The following is a 19,359-nucleotide window of genomic DNA, read 5'->3' as shown; positions in this document are numbered from 1 at the left end:
GTTATCATTACCTGAGTGATGAACATGCATAAGCCAAAAGTGTAGTACTGGAGTAAGACATTAAGTGTTTTGCTGCTTATTGCGATTGGAAAGCACTACCAAAGATTTTTTTTATTACAACGTACATTCAGTAAGAGCGTTTAGTTTTTTAGGCACACCATTTCACACTAGTTTTTCCATTGCAAAAGAGGCAGTGCACATACAAACATGCTTTACCTTTCTATAGAATGGCCTTAAGCCATTTTCAAGGGCAGTCAAGAAAAAAAATTTTCAGTTCGAAATGCCTGCTTTCTTTCAAACAGAGGCTACCTGTACTATAAGTACTGCATGGCACAGTGTACATATTCCATTCTCAGGGAAAACATTTGGTACATATAAAATCCGTATATACCAAAGATAAACTTTCAACTTGATGGTATGTGTCTAGGGGTTTCGCTCAGTTCTAAGAGCTGTTACTACAGCTAGGAGAATTTCTGGCAAACAATGCATAAGCTCGAAGAAGCTCGATGAATATACAGGCATGTAGGTATATTATGGGAAAGTTTGTGCACTGAGGGGCTGCGCCATAACTGGCACCTGGAGCTTGGTTTGCGGTAGCACATGGCTATGTAGTCTTGTCCACGACGACACGAGACAGTGACAATGCCAAATGCCGGCAAGCTTCTTATGCTACACAATCTGTGTGGCAAGTGAAACTGTTTTCAGGCTACTTTTGCTTTTAGAAAGAGAAAGCAAACACGCGAGAAAAGGGCAGGAAAATTACTGTCAAGTGAAAAAATTTTAATAGATGCGTACATTACATGGGAAAAGTGTTACATGGTTACTTGATAGCGGTCAATTCTTCCCGTCCTTTCCTTTTCTGCCTGTACATCTGCCGGTGGTACAACGTAATAAATCACTACCAACTGAATCAAATTTACGCTCTTAAGACTCTGGCAGTCAAGGCGAGGCATCGCTGAGCGTACTGCGTTTGATATTTAAGGCTAGTTTTTCATGCCTATATTAATGTTTAATTTTCGATTTTTTTGGGGCTGAGCGGGAGAAGAGGCGGTGAGAAAAAAGATATATGCTGATTTGTGCAAGCCTTTGCGATCAGTTGGATGAACTACGCACTTCCCTGTCTACAATTATACAAAGCTGGCAAACTCAAACTTGTAGGACTCATCAGGCAGGCCTAGAAGGAAGCTCTTGGTCTATCCGTCGACATCTCCAGAGAGAGCTGTTGCAAATAGACCCGCACAGCAAGCTAGAAAAGTTGACAAAGGGCCATCGGAGCATGTAAAAGCTTAGGCTCGCTCGAACCAATGCGGGTAGAGCCATCGAAGAAAGGCTCGAAACCAACCTGGAACCGCAAACGCGGACCGCCGAAATATCCAGTCCAATGACAGAAACGCAATCACAGTAACACCACCACCGAGAAACTTGCACCCCGACCAGCACGAAAGAAGGCGCAAGGACGAGCGCAAGCCCTTCCAAGCAACTCCAAGGCCAGCATGACGTACACTGCGTAGAGGCGGACGCTTATCCCGCTCCCGAAAAAGCGCACGCGGTAGCCGCAGTCACTGATGAAGACCAGCTTTATTGCAAACGCGACTGTGCACACAAACTCCTCACAAATAGCCGAACTACCGGAAATCACTTTGGCGTTGACAAACCCGCTAGCGGAACAGATTGTCACTGATTCAAAAGGATCCACTGGCAATTTCGCCAAGGCCAACAATTTCGCCATTTCGCAATTCAGCCAAGGCGCGAGATGGTGCCGGACTTATTTCGATCGATCATGGCCATGAGCAACTGCTTCCACATTTTTCCATATTGTTGTAGTTGCTTTTGGTTCTTATCTCGAAGGCTGCTCGCCAGCTTTAAACTGAGCGGAGCCAAGAACTGCAGGCTTTCTGTTCGACAACCGCCGAGCACGCTTATGCTTTCGCCGCCGCTTAGTCGCAGTTCATTGTGGGTGCAGATCAGCCCAATGAACGGTTTTCTTTTGGAATAATTTTTCCCTGTCTTCCCTACCCCTTTACTTCCGTCGCCACTACCTGAAAATGCAATCAGGTACTGAAGAAATTACCTCTCAACAAGAACACAATTCCGTTTTGTCAGAAACGTCGTGAATACTCGAAAGATCAATTCTAGAATATTTAAAACCTGACATGATCTGCAGCCCATACGTGTTCGCAAAGGCCTACAGAAGTGTCATTTGCGCATAAGCTATTAAATCTAGGGCACTGCTATAAAATCCAACAGTAATGAAAAGAGCCGCCTTCAATGCTCCTTAAAACGCATCACAATTAGAGCATGCGGGAGGATTAGTGAATCACTTCGATCTTTTTTACTGCAGCCTCGCCATGGATTCGGACTTTCTGGACACACTCCAGAATATTGGACACTGGGCTGAGCGATACTTACACAACTGACGATCACGATATTACATGGCACGCTAAAACAGCAGTACAGTTCAAACAAAGTCTGCGTGTTTTTCAAAACTACACCAGCAGTGCAACGGATTTAGTTTTCGACAACACGTCCCGTGGATGGCATTTACTTTGCACTCAAGAACAGGCGGTACTCAGCCAGATAGAAGCTTTACAGCGTTCTACAGAACTAGAGTAGAGGAAATGAATGATGGAAAATTTGCCCTATGCTAGATGTCACAGGACCTCGACACCAACGTTCTCTCCCCCCGAACTTCTAAATGCCTTCTCTCTTCCAGGCGCTTGTAATGCGCTCATCAACGCTGAGATGCTATTCGAAGTACTGATTCCCATGAAGACGGAAATATCAATCTTTGTTTCACTACACAGGAACAAAAATCATCGCGCTGCCAGTTCTCACAGCAAATTCAAGGAACTTATATGCCTGACCTGAAATGTGAAGGAAAGGTCACTGACATTTTGGTGGCACCTAAGAGGGCACTTGAGGCAGAATAACTAGAGGTATTTCTTGGTGTCAGTAAACAACGTGGCCTCTGGAAAAGATAAGTGCATCGTCTGAAAGAACATGTTCTCTCAGCACTTGTGTATGTTCTCCGCGAGGGGCACAGAGCATCTCTGCGGTGGAAAAACGGTGAATACTCAAAGGACCGGAGATACTCTCTACGAGCATGCCAATTCGCTACTGTAAGTGTGGTTACTTATGATTCAATAATTCCCGCATATCTGTCATTATAACGACGCCTACACACTAGATGTAAGCATTTTTTACCAGAAAATATTAGTTTCTGGAAACAAAAAGAAGGCAGATGGCGGTAAAGACCTAGCGGTCTGAGGACGGCGACGCTATTTCCCTTGCTGTGATGTGTGTTCTTACCCGAACACTAAACCCTCAGACGCCAGCGGCTGCAGAGCAACTAACCAAGGTGGCGGTCAGGCATGTAACGCAGCGGAGGGTGCTAAGAATCTCTGGCTCCGGCAAGGCCACCATGGGAAACTGATCCTAGCGACGTTTAACGTTAGAACTTTAACCAGTGAGGTTACTCTAGCTCTGCTTAAGGAACTAGGGGGTATTAAATTGGAGGTCATGGAGCTTACTGAGGTTACGACGACAGATGAAGCGTATTCTGTGCTGAAGAGCTGGTACGTACTTTGCTATCGCGGATCAGCCGACAGGCGAGAACAAGGCGCTTGATTGCTCATCACTCACGATATAGTTGGCAACATACAGGAAATCTGTAGTGTTAACAAGGCGCTGGCAGCTATCGTAATTAGGCTTAATAAAACATGCAAACTAAAGGTGGTACAGGCTTATGCGCCTGTATCTAGCTATGATGAGCAGATGATAGAAAGTTTCTAGGAGGACGTTAAATCGTCAATGAGCAAAGTAACTACAGGCCGATATCTGTTCTGCCGGTATTTTTCAAGATATTTGAGCGTGTTATCAATGATAGGCTCTCGTCTTTTTTCATAAACACGATGTAATTACCAAGTCGCAGTATGGCTTTCAGAAGGGTAAGTCTGCAGAACAAGTTTTGATAAACATAAAGGACAAAATAATTGAAAACATCGAAAACAAACTGCTTACTCTGGGAATCTTCTTGGACTTGAAAAAAGGCATTCGATACTGTGCAACCCGATATCGCTCTTAAGAAGCTTGCTGTGTACGGTGTCCGAGGTGTAGCGAAGAATTTAATTACATCATATCTCTCAAATCGGTATCAGTATGTATGCGTCGACAATCTGGTGTCACAAAAATTGAAAGTCGAATATGGCGTCCCTCAAGGATCAATCTTAGGACCCCTCTTATTTCTTGTATACATAAATTATATAACGTCAATACCAAACTCCCCTGAAATAATAATGTATGCTGACGACACAAATATCTTCTTCACTGGCACCTCAAAAGAGGGCATAGAATCATCAGCTAGCAGTTACCTCCTGCATCTTTCCAGATGGCTTAAAAGCAACCGGCTGAGTTTAAACACGTGCAAAACCAAATACATAATTTTTAAGCCAGCAAATAAAAGAGACCCCTACTGTGTTCATCTGAAATTTGAGGACACGCTACTGGAAGAAGTTACAGAGCAAAAGTTCTTGGGCGTATGGTTCACAGAGGACCTTACAAGGAATACTCACGTTAACAAATTAAAAAGTGAGCTATCTCGAGTTACTGGTTGCATGTATAAAATACAAAATATACTACCCACCTGGTTGAAGTAAGCATTATACTATTCACTTTTTTGTTCAAAACTCAGTTACGGCATTCTATTATGGGGAACTACGACAGCTTCAAACTACAACAAACTAATCATGATACAAAAGAAAATATTTAGAATGTGTGAAAACTATATTGGTGACAAACGAGGACTCCGAACAAAACCGCTCTTCATTAAACACAGCATGCTTAAAGCAGATCAAGTTTATTATTTCAAACTACTTCAGTGGATTTATAAAAATAGGCTGCACACAATACCCGTAGACAGTTGCACTTCATACCCAATACGTAGACCACACTATCTCAAGCCCGCCACAAGAACTAATTACGGAAGGCAAACATTGAATTATCGAACAATTAACATATTAAACAGTGATCACTTTAATTTACAATACACAAAATCCTTCCACAACTTCAAAAAGAACTGTAAAAAGCCATTAGTGGGCAGTGACATTCCATTCTCTTTTTGTTAACTTGCGCTCATCCCTGATAACACATGTAACCTCAGCTACGTTGCATTATGTTATGTTATTTCTATTATTTCTGTTATATTATGTTATGTTATTTCTCTGTTCGGTTGTACAATATATTTGCCATTGTTTCAGCATGTACCCTACACATCAGTATAAACCTTGTTTTTTTCTGAAATGCTTGTATGTACTGATCTATTTACTGCATATGCGATTTATTTTTCGGACCAATGAATTGTGGTTTTTCTTTTCTTTGATTGGCTTCTGATGCAAGCCAATTTGGTTATTACATAATACCTATTGCATATGCCGTTTCTTCCTCTTTAAAATATACCACGTTCAAGAAAAACTAATGCTGTGAAATCATGTGATCTAAATAACTGAATTTTTTTTGCTTTCTGTTGTGTGCTAAAAATGTTTAGCAAATATGTGTGTAAATGACACGTTATGCTGCCTTGAACTGTGGGGGCGCAGAGGCTCTGTCAGGCATTTTGCCTTTACCTCTGCCCCCTACACGGAGAGAATCCGTGACACAATAAAAAAAAACAGTACACTCTATTCGTGGTGGACTTAATGCCAATGTAGGGAAGAAGCAGGCTGGCGACCAGGTAGTAGGCGAAGATAAGAATAGCAGGGTGGAGTTTTTAGCAGATTTCGCAGAGAAAAATAATTTACAGATAATGAATACCTTCTTCCGGAAACGAAATAACAGGAAGCGGCCATGAAGAGCCCTAATGATCAGAGTAAATATGAAATAGACTTCGTACTGTGCGCTCACCCTGGCATCGTGCCGGACGTGAAGCTCCTCCGAATGGTGTGTTTAGCGACCACAGAACGGTCAGCTCTCGAATTAGCCTAGACACCAAGAAGGAACGGAGGAAACTAGCGTAGTGCAAGGCCATTAACAAATTATCGCTTAGGAAAAAAGTGAAAATTTCAGGATGTCTTTACAGAACAGATATTCGGCTTTAAATGAGGACGTCGACATCAATTATCAAGCTTTACGGAATGCGCAGTAGAAGTAGGCGGTAGGTCGGTTGGGTAGGATACCGGGAAGCTATCTCAGAACCTGAAAGATCTGATTAAGAAACGAAAAAGCATGAAGGCCATTAATCCCGCAGCCAGATTAAAACTCGCAAATAAGCAGAAAGTAGTGGACGTAAAAAAGTTTACTATGGAGCGAATCGATTATGTTCTGAATAATGGAGGCAGTCTGAAAACCCTGAAGAGGAAACTAGGAATCGGCAAAATTTCGATGCATTCGTTCGGAGACAAACAAGCAAATGTCATCAGCAGTTTGGATAGCACCGTTAAAGCAGCCGTACAGTTCTACAGAACAGTATACAGTAGCCAGTATAATCAGGAAGTTAATGAGAGAGACAGTAGCTCATAGACCTGGGACATCCTAGCTACCCTGTATACGCAATGATATGTTACTTCTAGTGTATCATAAGCTTGAAAGAAGAATACCATCATCCTAATTCACTATAAATAGACGTCAAGGACTTTAAAATGCACATACTGACCAGCTACCTCTCCATTGCCTCTACGGTGCATACTAAGGAAATCGGTAAGGGTATCAGGACAACCGTACTCTCCAATAAACCAAATGATTAGCTCATATTTGAATAGGTTTTAGGCGAAAAAAACAGAGGAGACACTGAAGGGGTTGTCTACGAAATCCCCCTGTCTTGCGGGCACTCCTACATAGGTAAGACAGGCAGGTGCCTGAATGAGCGAACGAGGGAACATGCGAGAAATGTAGAGGAGAAAAAGGAAGGCACACATCTAACTAAACACATAAGTAAGTGCCCGTCACGCAATTGTGAGCCATGCTTCACTGATGTGGGCATTCTGGGCAAAAGCAATGACACTACTGCTAGGGAATTGAAAGAAGCGCTTTTTATCAAAAAGAAAGGCGACATGTGCGTAAGCGACACATCAGTTGTATTGCTTAACTGTGAAAAGAAACTCCTGGAGCGCTTTTTATCAAAAAGAAAGGCAACATGTGCGTAAGCGACACATCAGTTGTATTGCTTAACTGTGAAAAGAAACTCCTGGAGCGCGCCTTATCATGTCGTTATTGAACTTTAGATGACCCTCCTGCGCTTGTGACGACAAGCTTTATAGCTTTATAAGTACGTTTCATGTATGGTATAAAATGAGTTGGAAGTTGGCGCTTCGCCCTGTTACCTTCCTATGTGTATCGTCTATTTTTCGCGCCTAAAACCTATTCAAATATGAACCAAAACCAACTAGCCCAGCAGCAAGTGCTTTTAGACAAATGATCAGGCTGGCTTTCGTAAAGCATACTCCAGAATACATCATATTCACACTATCAAACAGGTGCTAGACAAATGCTCAGTGTATAACCAACACCTATATATAGCATATATATATTATGAGAAAGCATTTGACTCAGTCGGAACTTCAGCAGTCATGCACGCGTTGAAGAATCATGGTTTAAAATAGCCTTACTCGGAAATACTGGAAGTCATCTGTAGCTTGTGCACAGCTACCGTAGTCCTCGATAATGCTAATCATAGCTTGTTTATAGGAAGTATTCACTCCTGGATTAGGAGCAGTTCGGCATAAAAGTTAATGAAGAGTACCTTAGCAATCTGCGATTTACTGGTGATATTGCCTTGCTAATTCAGTCAGGAGATGAACTGTAAAACATGATCAGCAAGTTAGACAGGCACAGCACTATTGTAGATATCAAAATAATATGCAGAAAACCAATGTAACGTATACAAGTTCACAATCGGTAGTAAGGTGCTCGAAGTGGCAAGGTAATACATTTACTTAGGGCACCTGATGACCGCCAATACGGATCACGAGAGTGAAATAACTAAGAAGAATAAGAATCGCGTTGTGAGCATTTTGTAGGCTCTTTGACCATGAACGGCAGTTTACCGATATCCCTAAAGAGAAAAGTATACAACAGCTGTATTTCACCAGTACTCACCTATGCGGCAGAAATATGGAGGCTAACGGAATGGGTTAAAATTGAATTGAATGCAACGCAGCGAGCTATGGAAAGGAAAATGATAGGTGTAACGTTAAATGACAGGAAGATGGCTGAGATTGCTAGGGACCAAATACTGGCTTACAAGAGAAAGAAATGAGCTTGGCCAAGGCATGTAATGCGAAGTCTGGAACCGATGGTCCGTAATGCTAACAGAGTGGATTCCAAGAGAAGGCGAGCGCAGCAAGCGACGGCCGAATGTTAGTTGGGCAATGAGATGAAGAATTAAGTTTGCCGGAAACGTGTGGCCGCTGCTGGCGCAGGACTGGGATAATTGCAAATATATTGGAAAGGCGTTCGCCCTGCAGTGGGCGTAGTCAGTCTGATGATGATCAGATTTACCCGATGCCACGTAGAATTGAGCGCCGATTCTGCTTATGACAGCGGTTGAATTTTGGTACATTTGAGAAACCTTCTTTGCGCATCTGATAGGTGTCAATCAGGTTTCGTTTTAGCGCTGGTAGAACGCTCTCACCGCGCCGCCGCTCTGGCTGTTCAGGGCATGGGGTTTCTAAATAGAAATAGACGCCGTCGACGCTACATTTGGCCGCCATGAAATGGAGCAGGAATGCCACGAAAACGAAGTTTCTTTCTAGACTAGGCTATTGTTGGACATAAAACATGGATTCGAGCGTAAAAAGCCCTCTCGTCCTGAAGCAAACCTCGCCGAAAAAAGTGCGAGGGCACTTTGGCAACTAAAGTGTTGAGAGTAGAAAGCCGAGGCCACGATGCCGTGACGACTTCCGGTGGATGTGACGTCACACTGCTCCCATGGCTATATCGACGTCCGCGCTATTTTTACGTAATTTTGACAATTTTGCCTATAATTAATACCTAATTAGTCTACAGTCATCAAACTCGGCTTGTAGGTTCATTGTTTCCTCCTCTATCTGGAGCAACCATTGGTTTTCTCCTAACCTTTTCAGTTCCCGAATTAACACGAGTTAAACGCTGCCAAAGGTGTGACATCCTCTGCTAACGGACGACAGTATGAGCCATTAAAGGCTTTCGCCTTAATACTGCGAAAGTTTTCATGCCAGCCTAATGCGGAATTTTAACTTGCGTTATATGTGTTGAAGAAGTGAAAAACGCTTTAACGCAGTATTAAAAGAACACAATTTTGCCACACAGGAGAGCGTCCCGACGTAACTACCAATTTCGAGGAACAATCCCTGCTTTCGGCCGAACGCTAGCCAAGCCAAGCACGAAAGCTCGTCTTCCCGCCGTTCTCGCGGTGAATGAATTGCTCTTTAAGAGACTCGCACGAACGATGGCGCCAGCTTTCCCTCTAAGTAATACTCTGGAACTATATAGTTCAGGGTCCCGTGGAGTCTGACGCTTTCACACCCTAATTGTTCAAGTTCACGTATGTGCCGTGCATGCGTCGCCACTGTCGTCTGCTTGGGGCCGCTGTCCTCGCGAGTCGTCTGCATCCGCTGCTCCGATGGCCGCGACAGCGTTTTGTTTTGCGGCAGTATCGACAGGTAGGGTGTCTGCTGCGGCTATTTCTGCAAGCAGGATAGCTAAAGGGGGGAGGCAAGCTCACAGCCGCGTCGGCACGCGAATGCGAGCGCCAGCCTAAGGCAATGCGGCGTGCCAGAGTAGCTCCTCCTTTCTCTCTTGCTGCATCTGAGAAGGCACTACAATTTCACTCTAGCTGCTTTTCCCCGAACCGGCGGCCTACTGCCATATAAGAGGCTCCAAGCTTAGACCGCAGCTGTATTATCGGCCTTTTACATGGCGAGAGGGCATGTTTCTGGCCTTTCTCGCACCTGCTTGTGTTTGCGCTCGAATGTGCAGTTGGGTTCGCGTTTGTTCTTTTTGTGTGTGATATCTTCTTGTGTTCGGTTTTTCTGTGCTTGTGCCAAACTTGGCGTGAATGTTATAGCTTCCTGGCCTACATAAAATGGAAAGCGTGAGAGCAGCAGAAAAAAGAATGTGTAAATATGCATATGGTCGCGCCTAAACGCTGAAAACTGGCCAGGATTCCCAGTAGACATAACGCAGACGCTACGTCATCGTTTATGAGACGTGAGCGCTTACTACTGATGCAGTAAGCCTCGAACGTTATCTGTGCCGAAGGATAGCTCTTCGCAATATGTACATATTCACGATTCTGTCTACGCAGAATAACATGCTGTGCGCTGTTTGAGTGATAGGCGTAATAATCTCAATTGTGCACGTTGAAAGAGTGATTCTTGTTTCCTGCTGTGTGATTTCTGCGCAGTTGAATATGCAGTTGTTCCCTGCTGTGTGATTTCTGCGCAGTAGAATATGCAGTTGATGTGTTGCGTTATCTAAAAATGTGCAAAACAAAAGTTATCTATTAGGCACCAAAATCTTAGGGATGCTCCTTCTCCTTTATATGTTGTCCTTACTGCGCCCTCTTTTATATAATGCGCCTGTTTTCACCCCACACTACCTAGAAATCCTTGTACCTAGAAAGCTACTTTGCTCACCAACTGCTCCAAGTCAGCTATAAAAGAATTGTTTACGAAGGTCTGACAGCCAAAAGAATGAATTGGGCGAGAGATTTTATATATTCTTCTTCCACTCAGCCATTCAGATGGTAACCTGGCACCTCAGCGGCATCGCATGCTTATCCCTTTAATTTCAGATTACTGGAGTGGCTTAGTCGCTTTCACGCGACATTCTCTGGTAATCGGAGCTATGCAAAGACGTTGACGCGAAAACAGGTCAGAGACAGGGCTCTGTTCTCGTATTTACCCGCTTCAAGTAATGTTGAACCAAATCGCCCCAGCTTTAACTTTTTTAGCATATTACTTTATTTCTTCGAAAGGAAATACTTAATACTGTAGAGCATTTCGTTCTTCTTCCTTACTACAGTGATAATCAACAACAATTTCTTTCACAGATGCCTACATCTTTCTATGGATTTTCCTGGTGGAGATCAAAGGTAATTCTTAAAGTAACTATATATAGAACCAAATGGAGGTGAGGTGAGGTAACATGTGACACGTGCGCGATATTCCGTCAAAGCACGGAGCAGTTTGGTTTTAAGAAATCAAATCCCGGCGTTCACTGTAACTTCAGTCGCCTCCTCGCATAAGCGTTAAAACGTATGTTAAGCTTTTTTATGAAATATAGCACCCGGTTTTTCACCCAAGCCTCAACAAACATATTTTAGGGAGTGCCAAACAAGTGGCTTTTAGGCTTCATTGCGCAATTTTGTCTGCAGCCGCATGTGCCTTGAGTTTCCTGGCTTTGTCACTCGGCGAACCTAGCTTCCGCTATTGTCGGTCACTTGGGAGCCCGGCGAATGTTCACAGACAAAGGATATCACATCTAGACGCAGCGGTGGCTAAGTGAGTATGGTGCTCGTCCCCTGACCCGAAATACGCGGGTTCGATCCCGGCCGCGGTGGTCGCATTTCGATGGAGGCGATATGCCAGAAAGAGGCTCGTGTACTTCACCACGTCTGTGCACGATAAAGAGCGACAGGTGGTCGGAATTCCCTGGCGCCCTCCACTACGGTGTTCCTTAAAGCTTCAGTCGCTTAGGGTCGTTCAAGTGGGCACGCGGACAGCACGGCGCCAGCCATGTCTGACAAACACCCTGTTCTACTGCTCCAGGTCCTGCTTTCTGTCTTGGTGCACGGTGGCTTCCAGCTCGGCAGTCGACCCAATCCCAACTGCTTCATCGAAAGCCGCTATCCTGCGGCCAACCCCGTTCAACTACAGGCTGACATCCCTCTGCCGCCAGGCGACGCAGAAGCGCTCCTGGCAATCCCCGATAGCCGTTTCTTCACGTGGCAAGCTGCATCATCATCTACACACTGGGAACCGCCGGATATAAACCTACAGCAACGCCCTGCACCCTTCAGTGGGCACGCGGACAGCACGGCGCCAGCCATGTCTGACAAACAGCCTGTTCTACTGCTCCAGTTCCTGCTTTCTGTCTTGGTGCACGGTGGCTTCCAGCTCGGCAGTCGACCCAATCCCAACTGCTTCATCGAAAGCCGCTATCCTGCGGCCAACCCCGTTCAACTACAGGCTGACATCCCTCTGCCGCCAGGCGACGCAGAAGCGTTCCTGGCAATCCCCGATAGCCGTTTCTTCACGTGGCAAGCTGCATCATCATCTACACACTGGAAACCGCCGGATATAAACCTACAGCAACGCCCTGCACCCTTCAGTGGGCACGCGGACAGCACGGCGCCAGCCATGTCTGACAAACACCCTGTTCTACTGCTCCAGGTGCGTAACTGTATTTCTGTATACGCAAAAAAGAACGCAAATCGTTGCCTGTTGCTGTTCCCGTGCCCACGGGTTTTCTTTCATATATTATCCGAGTGTCTAAACAATTGCCTTCTGTTATTGATGTCGGGAGATGTCGAAGAAAACCCCGGCCCCTCGACACGCAATGTTATCCGTCAAGATTCGAAAGATAGCCCTCCCGATAAAGTCAAACCGTCTACGGCTAATACTTCAGAAGTAACCTCACAAAACGACGAAATACTGGGCATCCTCCAAGTGGTACAGGACCAGTCTGCTTCAATAACAGCGAGTAATCTTGAAATGAAAAAAAGTATTGAAGAAGTCCGTCAAGGTCAGCAAAAAATCGAATCGGTTCTCGGGAACATGGGCAGCAGGCTTGCGGACGTTGAGCGCAAGGTGGAAGCCATAGACAGTCTTAAAGAAAATATGGAGCACACTATCAACGATCTTAGGAAACAAAACGAGCTTTTGCAATCGCGTATGAACGAACTCGAGGACAGAAGCCGGCGAGACAACTTGTTATTTCATGGAATTCCTGATGAAACCGAAACATGGGCACAGACCGAAGAGAAGGTGCTAAACTTGCTCTGTAACCAGATAACTTCAGCTGACATTCAGCGCGCGCATAGAATAGGACAACACCACCCCTCCCGTAACCGCCCCGTTATAGTAAAATTCGCCAGCCACAAGTCAAAGGAAAAAGTTGTGCAGTTAAAATCTAAACTAAAAGAAAACTTAATCAGCATAACTGAGGATTTTTCACCAGCGACTCGTGAAACTAGAAAGAGGCTGATCGAATATGCTAAATCCCTACCAAACTTGCCATTTTTCAAGCTTAAGTACAATAAGCTAGTCATCGATAACAAGTGCTTTACGTACAATCCTATTACAGATGTTATATCTGAGTTACCCTACACTAGCCCAAAACGTTCTGTCACCCGTAACCCGCTTCCTAGTCTTGCACCCCGGCCTGCCTCTTCCGAGGAACAAAATGCGTTATCTTGTGATTAGCGGTTACAGAGGGGCAGTGGCTGCCACCTTCCCCCAACACACGTGTCCGTCTTGTATACCAACATAAGAAGCGCAATCAGGAAAAGCACTGAACTTTCATCTCTTGTTGATTCATGCTCTGCTGATACCTTAGTACTAACCGAAACATGGCTTCATGGGCACATTCGCGACAGCGAAATCCTTGACTCACCTAACAAATTTCAATTTTATCGTTGTGATAGGAATGCAAGGCAAGGCGGTGGCGTCCTTATAGGCATTAACAAAAATTTCGAATCTTTCGCCCTTGATGTCACGACCGGATTAGAGATAATATGGGTATATCTGAAACTAACGCACCGTCAATTCATTATAGGGGCTTGTTATCGCGCACCAAACGCATCGTCGACGTTTGTCTCTGAGCTTCATGACAGTATCAACATCGTAACTACACGATTTCCGACAACACCTATATTTTTACTGGGCGATTTTAATCTTCCTGGCATTCATTGGTCAGTGAGTACTGCTTCTATTAATTCAACTTCCTCTACTTCCAAGGAATTCACAGATTTTTGTTCGGGCTTTAACCTCACGCAAATAGTTACACAACCTACCCGAATAACGGACACCACTGCTAATATATTAGATTTAATCCTGTGAGCCCTGAATTATGTTCAGAGATATTATACCTGCCAGGGCTGAGTGACCACCTTGCATTGAATTTTACTATTAACATACCCAAACAAAAGAGAGTAAAGACAACTAAAACGCTGCGCAATTATCACCGTGCGGATTTTACCCAAATCAACAGTGAGTTAAGCCTCTTTTTAACAAAGTACCTAGAATGCTTCGAGCAACGCTCTGTTGAAACGAACTGGACACTCTTCAAGAATAAGGTTACCGAGCTTATCAATCGATTTATTCCCATCCGTAATATCTCGTATAAGCCAAAGGCACCTTGGTATAACTCATACATTAGGCTCTTATCTAACCGGAAGAAGCGCTTATACCGGCTTGCTAACACCTCATGTAGTCAGTTTCGTTGGTCTTTATATCGTACTGCAAACGCCGCCGCGGTGGCTCAGCGGTTATGGTGCTCGGCTGCTGACCTGAAAGACGCGGGTTCGATCCCGGCCGCGGCGGCTGGAATTTCTTTGGAGGAGAAATTCTAGAGGCCCGTGTACTGTGCGATGTCAGTGCACGTTAAAGAACCCCAGGTGGTCGAAATTTCCGGAGCCCTTCACTACGGCGTCTCTCATAGCCTCAGTCGCTTTGGGACGTTAAACCCCATAAACCAAACCAAATCGTACTGCAAACGACCCTTATATTTCAGCAGTTAAAAATGCTAAAAAAATGTTTCTTGCAAAGACTTTACCCGATATATTGGTAGATAATCCTAAAAAGTTCTGGAAAGTTATCAATCCTACAGAGCGGTCTAAAATTATTTTAACAAGCGCTAATGACGAACCTGTTCCTGGCGATGAATGCTCCACTGTATTAAATGATTGCTTCTCCAGCTTCTTCACGAAATCCCTGCCAAACGACTTACCTTATTGTTGCGCCCATAATTATCTGCCAATGTATCCTGTTATCGTCAACCCGGATGGAATCGCCAAAATCATTGACGGCCTGAAACCATTTTCAGCCGCCGGCATCGACTGCATTAACTCAAAATTTCTGAAAAGCACTAAGATATATTCCTCCATTATTCTTTCTAAATTATTTCAGCAGTCTCTAGAAAATAGCGCGATGCCGGCAGACTGGAAGATAGGGAAGGTGATTCCAGTACATAAATCTGGAAACAAGCACTCACCTTACAACTACCGGCCTATTTCAATCACCAGCATCCCCTGTAAGATCCTAGAACACGTTCTTTTTTCACATATAGCAAATTTCTTAGAGTCAAACTCGTTTTTTCATCATGCACAACATGGTTTTCGTAAGTCATATTCATGTGAAACGCAACTTGTTCTTTTTACTCATAAATTGCATGCAATTCTTGATCATCGTTCCACTGCAGATTGCATATTTTTAGATTTCGCCAAGGCTTTTGATAAAGTTTGTCACCGGCTTTTGCTACTAAAACTGCGCATGATAGGGCTCCATACTGACGTACTAAAATGGCTAGAGTGCTTTTTAACAGACCGTCAGCAGTTTGTAGCAACTAATGGAACTAACTCACATTTACACCCCGTTCTTTCTGGCGTTCCTCAAGGTACCGTGCTTGGGCCCTTACTCTTCTTAATAATCATTAATGACCTGCCTGATTTTGTTACATCATCGATTCACTTATTTGCAGACGACTGCGTCCTTTTCCGTGAAATAATAAATGACGATGACGTACGCGCAATTCAAACTGGCATTAACAACATCTCCTCTTGGTGCAAAGCATGGCAAATGACGCTAAACGTTAACAAGTGCAAATTCCTGCACGTATCAAGGTCATCTAGCAACTCACCTACGTATCACCTTAACAATGTAGCTCTCGAATCAGTAGCGTCATATAAGTACCTAGGCATTCATATCGCTTCTAACCTTAGCTGGAACAGTCATGTCGAATTCATTGTCAACAAAGCTAACCGCATGCTAGGCTACTTAAAACGGAACTTTCGCTCGGCCCCTTCTAGTACCAAGCTTCTCTTTTACAAAACGTTAGTTCGTTCGCAACTTGAATACGCATCTTCAGTTTGGGACCCGGGCACTACTGATCTCATTAACCAGCTAGAAATGATTCAAAATAATGCAGCTCGTTTCATCTTCTCTAATTATCACCGCACCGCTAGTGTATCCTCAATGAAATCTAATCTCAATCTGCTACCCCTCACATTTCGTCGAAAGCATGCACGGTTATGCCTCTTTCATAAGATATTTTACCATGATGACTTACACGATAAATTGCTCATTCCGCCTTCATATGTATCATCACGCATTGGCCACGCTCACAAGGTTGGCATAAATTCATGCAACACTAAATGTTTCTCCGATTCATTCATACCCCGCACATCTAAAGACTGGAACCGCCTTCCCTCTTCCGTTGCAACAATTGATAAATTTTGGTTATTTCAGTCTGCCGTGCGCAATATAGACCATGCAACTTTTTCTTAACATTGTATAAAACCTACCTCCTTCCTGTGTGTTCATATATTATTTAATTTCACCACTGTGTACACTCAAACGGTATCGCGAATTTCATTGTGTTATATTAGGTGTTATGGGACTTTGTTTAGATCATTTTTAACCAAATTTAACTGTCACTTACAGTATTACTTGTATGTTCTTGTTGCTGTGCATATTTTTTGTTTGTTTATTGATTAAAACCCACCCCCCTCTGTAATGTTTATACCCTGAGGGTAATAATAAATAAATAATAAATAAAAAAAAATCCCATCAACCAACCATGTGATGTCCATTATCTGCGCAAAGCCTCCAAGCTTCAGTAGAAATTCTTCTGAAGCAACGTAGATTTTATTTGAAAACTCGATTTGAAAACGTCTTCATCAGGGGTTCAGGGTTTAAAAAATCAGGGGTTAAAAAATATGATCATAAAGAGCGTCTTCTGTAATGTAACCCTTTTCTCTGATACTGTTCGATTAGGTAAAACATGGTGCCATAAATTTTTCCACTAATCTGCTCCTATGACCCCAAACGTTTTCATGATTGAAGTCTATTTGTGTTACATCTCAAATTCATCCCTTTCTGCTGTCGCAGTTTCTTTGTTTACATCCCTACAGAAAAAAAGTTCTATGATGCAATAACCTCATAGATCATTCATCATAAAATATCATACAATCTGTATGACATATCATACAATCTGTATGATATATCCTACAATTCGTATGATATATCATACAGATTGTATGATATGTCATACAAATTGTATGATATGTCATACAGATTGTATGATATTCTATGATGAATGATCTATGAGGTTATTGCATCATAGAACTTGTTTTCAGCAGGGATGTAACTGTAGAATTCAGTACAACTGAAAATGTCGCTTGTTTTTGACTGCCATGTCATCCATTTAACAGGATTCCTCTCCTTTTGATAGTTAAGGTACGGTTCCTGAAATCTCATTTTTTTGAGTCACTTGCATCAGCGAGCTGTACTGATAGGTATTTATGCTTGGGCATCTTATAGCCCGAAGCCCCGAAGGGTACCTTTATCTGTTTCACAGAGTACTCCAGGGCAGACATATTTGTAGCTACCACAGAATTCGACGAGTTAGAAATCACCACCTCCTCTTCTAATTATGTTTTGGTGCTAGCGCTGTCTGGACATCTGCCGCTCTCAGTGGAGCGCTTTCGTGCACAGAACCGTTTTCTGGCTGCACTGACGAAGCCGAATTTTTTTTATTGCAATAGGTCGCTTTCTCCGGCCTTTGCTACTGGCATTAAGGCTGCGTGTCAGAACGTTGGTTTCTTTCTTTATGGGCACATTTCCGCCAATAGTCCACTGATGCTCGGCTTAGCCTCAGGCCGGCCTTTCGTCGTGTGTCCTTTCTGTAGAAGACAATCTTCGCCAGCGAGGCACCTTATCTTCTGACGCTAATACTTGCGTCATCGTCAAACGACACGCGTCACTCCAGCCAGAAGCGCCGTTTGAAACAACCTTTCGCACCCGAATTCTTTCGTCTATAGCATCGTATAGATTGCTGCCGCTCAAGCAGATACTAGAAAATCATTACCATCAGCAACAGCCCAAATACTTCCACAACAGGAAAAATGCCTCCCTAATATTATTTGTATTGACAGTGTCCCCTGCCAGCTGCTTCCAAACTATACATGAACTAGCGAGTGATTTCATACAAAATATGGAACAAATCCTCATTGATTCACTTTCGTTTCAAGAAAACGCGCCCTACTACGCGCTAAGCACCAAAGTCGAATGTGCTAATTCTTTGTACTGCTCCTAGGAGCTGAAGGAATTCGAGAGCTTTTAAAGCCACAGCACAGGCACATGCTGCATGCTCGAGCTTGCATTCGTACACAGTGCTCTCGCTTCCGCTATAATATGGTAGGCTATGGTGTTGTGTGGCATCCTACTTTGTTGTTAGTAGGGTTTAACATCCCGAAGTGGCACATAGGGTTCTTGAGAGAGGCCCCAGTTTAAGGCTCTGCGTTATTAATAGCACACGGGTTTTCGGAAGCACAACTTCGACAACCTTCCCTTTTGTTGAAACATTCACTGCTGTACTCCTGGATCGTCTAATTATGTGCGCCAAATATCGCAGCCATATGGGGCTTTGTTCCTGGCCAACAAAAATTTAGATTCTCCCGTTTCGTGACCGCGATGAAGGCGATTTTTATATGCAGCTCGGCGTGTTAGACGTCACGAACTGCGGGCCCATTGATATTTGCTTCACACAAGCTGAAGAATAAATTTTGTAATTTAGTAGTTTCGGGCCAATAATGATTGATGCTATTAGTTACAGTGACATCTTTAGCCATAAAGCGTGCTCACAAGAGGGTAATTCATTCTCTATAGAGATTATGCCATGTTCCCAGAGCCCAATTTTTGTTTGGTGCCCTGGTTCTTGCTGTTCTGTGAGGGTTTTCGCCATTATATTGAAAAACCGCCTTCACAGCTAGGACAGGGAGGTGCAAGAAATATCGTGGCATAGTGAACTCATGTGTTCCAAAATCTTCTCTTGTCCTTCAATGCACAGTGACGTCACACAGTATACAGGCACAGCAGCGGCCGCCTCAGCCAGAAATCTATTCTCCGCCCTTGAATTAAGACGTCGAATGCACTGAACACTGTGCAAATGCAGTGGGTTAGCTGAGGTTAATAACAGTTCTCTTAAACCGATGGGTCATGCTTGCAGACCTTACGCGCACCCAAAGACCTGATCTTAGGAAGGTCATCGCCACCGGTTTTACTTTTCTTCTACGCAGCGCCTTTGAACGGTACAGCAAAAAGAAATCGGTGAACGCAACCTTTAAGCGCGATGCGTTATACCAGGCGAGGCTCTCCGGAGTGCTGC

General features: G+C 43.9%; 1 protein-coding gene across 3 annotated transcripts in view; it reads left to right on the top strand.

Annotated features, from left to right (window-relative positions):
- The first annotated feature begins 3,023 nt into the window (after positions 1–3,023).
- The window catches only part of LOC149346315 (uncharacterized), a 28,013-nt gene continuing 11,677 nt past the window's right edge, over positions 3,024–19,359 (top strand). For 2 of the 3 annotated variants that reach the window (XM_089585379.1, XM_089585377.1), the window contains exons 1-3: positions 3,059–3,119; positions 11,024–11,065; positions 11,742–12,365. In XM_089585379.1, the coding sequence (XP_089441505.1) occupies positions 11,024–11,065; positions 11,742–12,365 (666 nt within the window). In that variant the 5' untranslated portion in view covers positions 3,059–3,119. Of the gene's footprint in view, positions 3,120–11,023; positions 11,066–11,741; positions 12,366–19,359 lie in introns of all 3 variants that reach the window. The other variant, XM_089585378.1, reaches the window with a different exon arrangement.

The sequence above is a fragment of the Amblyomma mixtum genome, chromosome 4 (genome assembly GCF_055824585.1).
Source record: "Amblyomma mixtum isolate Tamu chromosome 4, ASM5582458v1, whole genome shotgun sequence".
Classification (NCBI taxonomy): domain Eukaryota; kingdom Metazoa; phylum Arthropoda; class Arachnida; order Ixodida; family Ixodidae; genus Amblyomma; species Amblyomma mixtum.
Note: the sequence above shows the minus strand (reverse complement) of the source record. Positions and strands in the feature narration are given on the sequence as shown.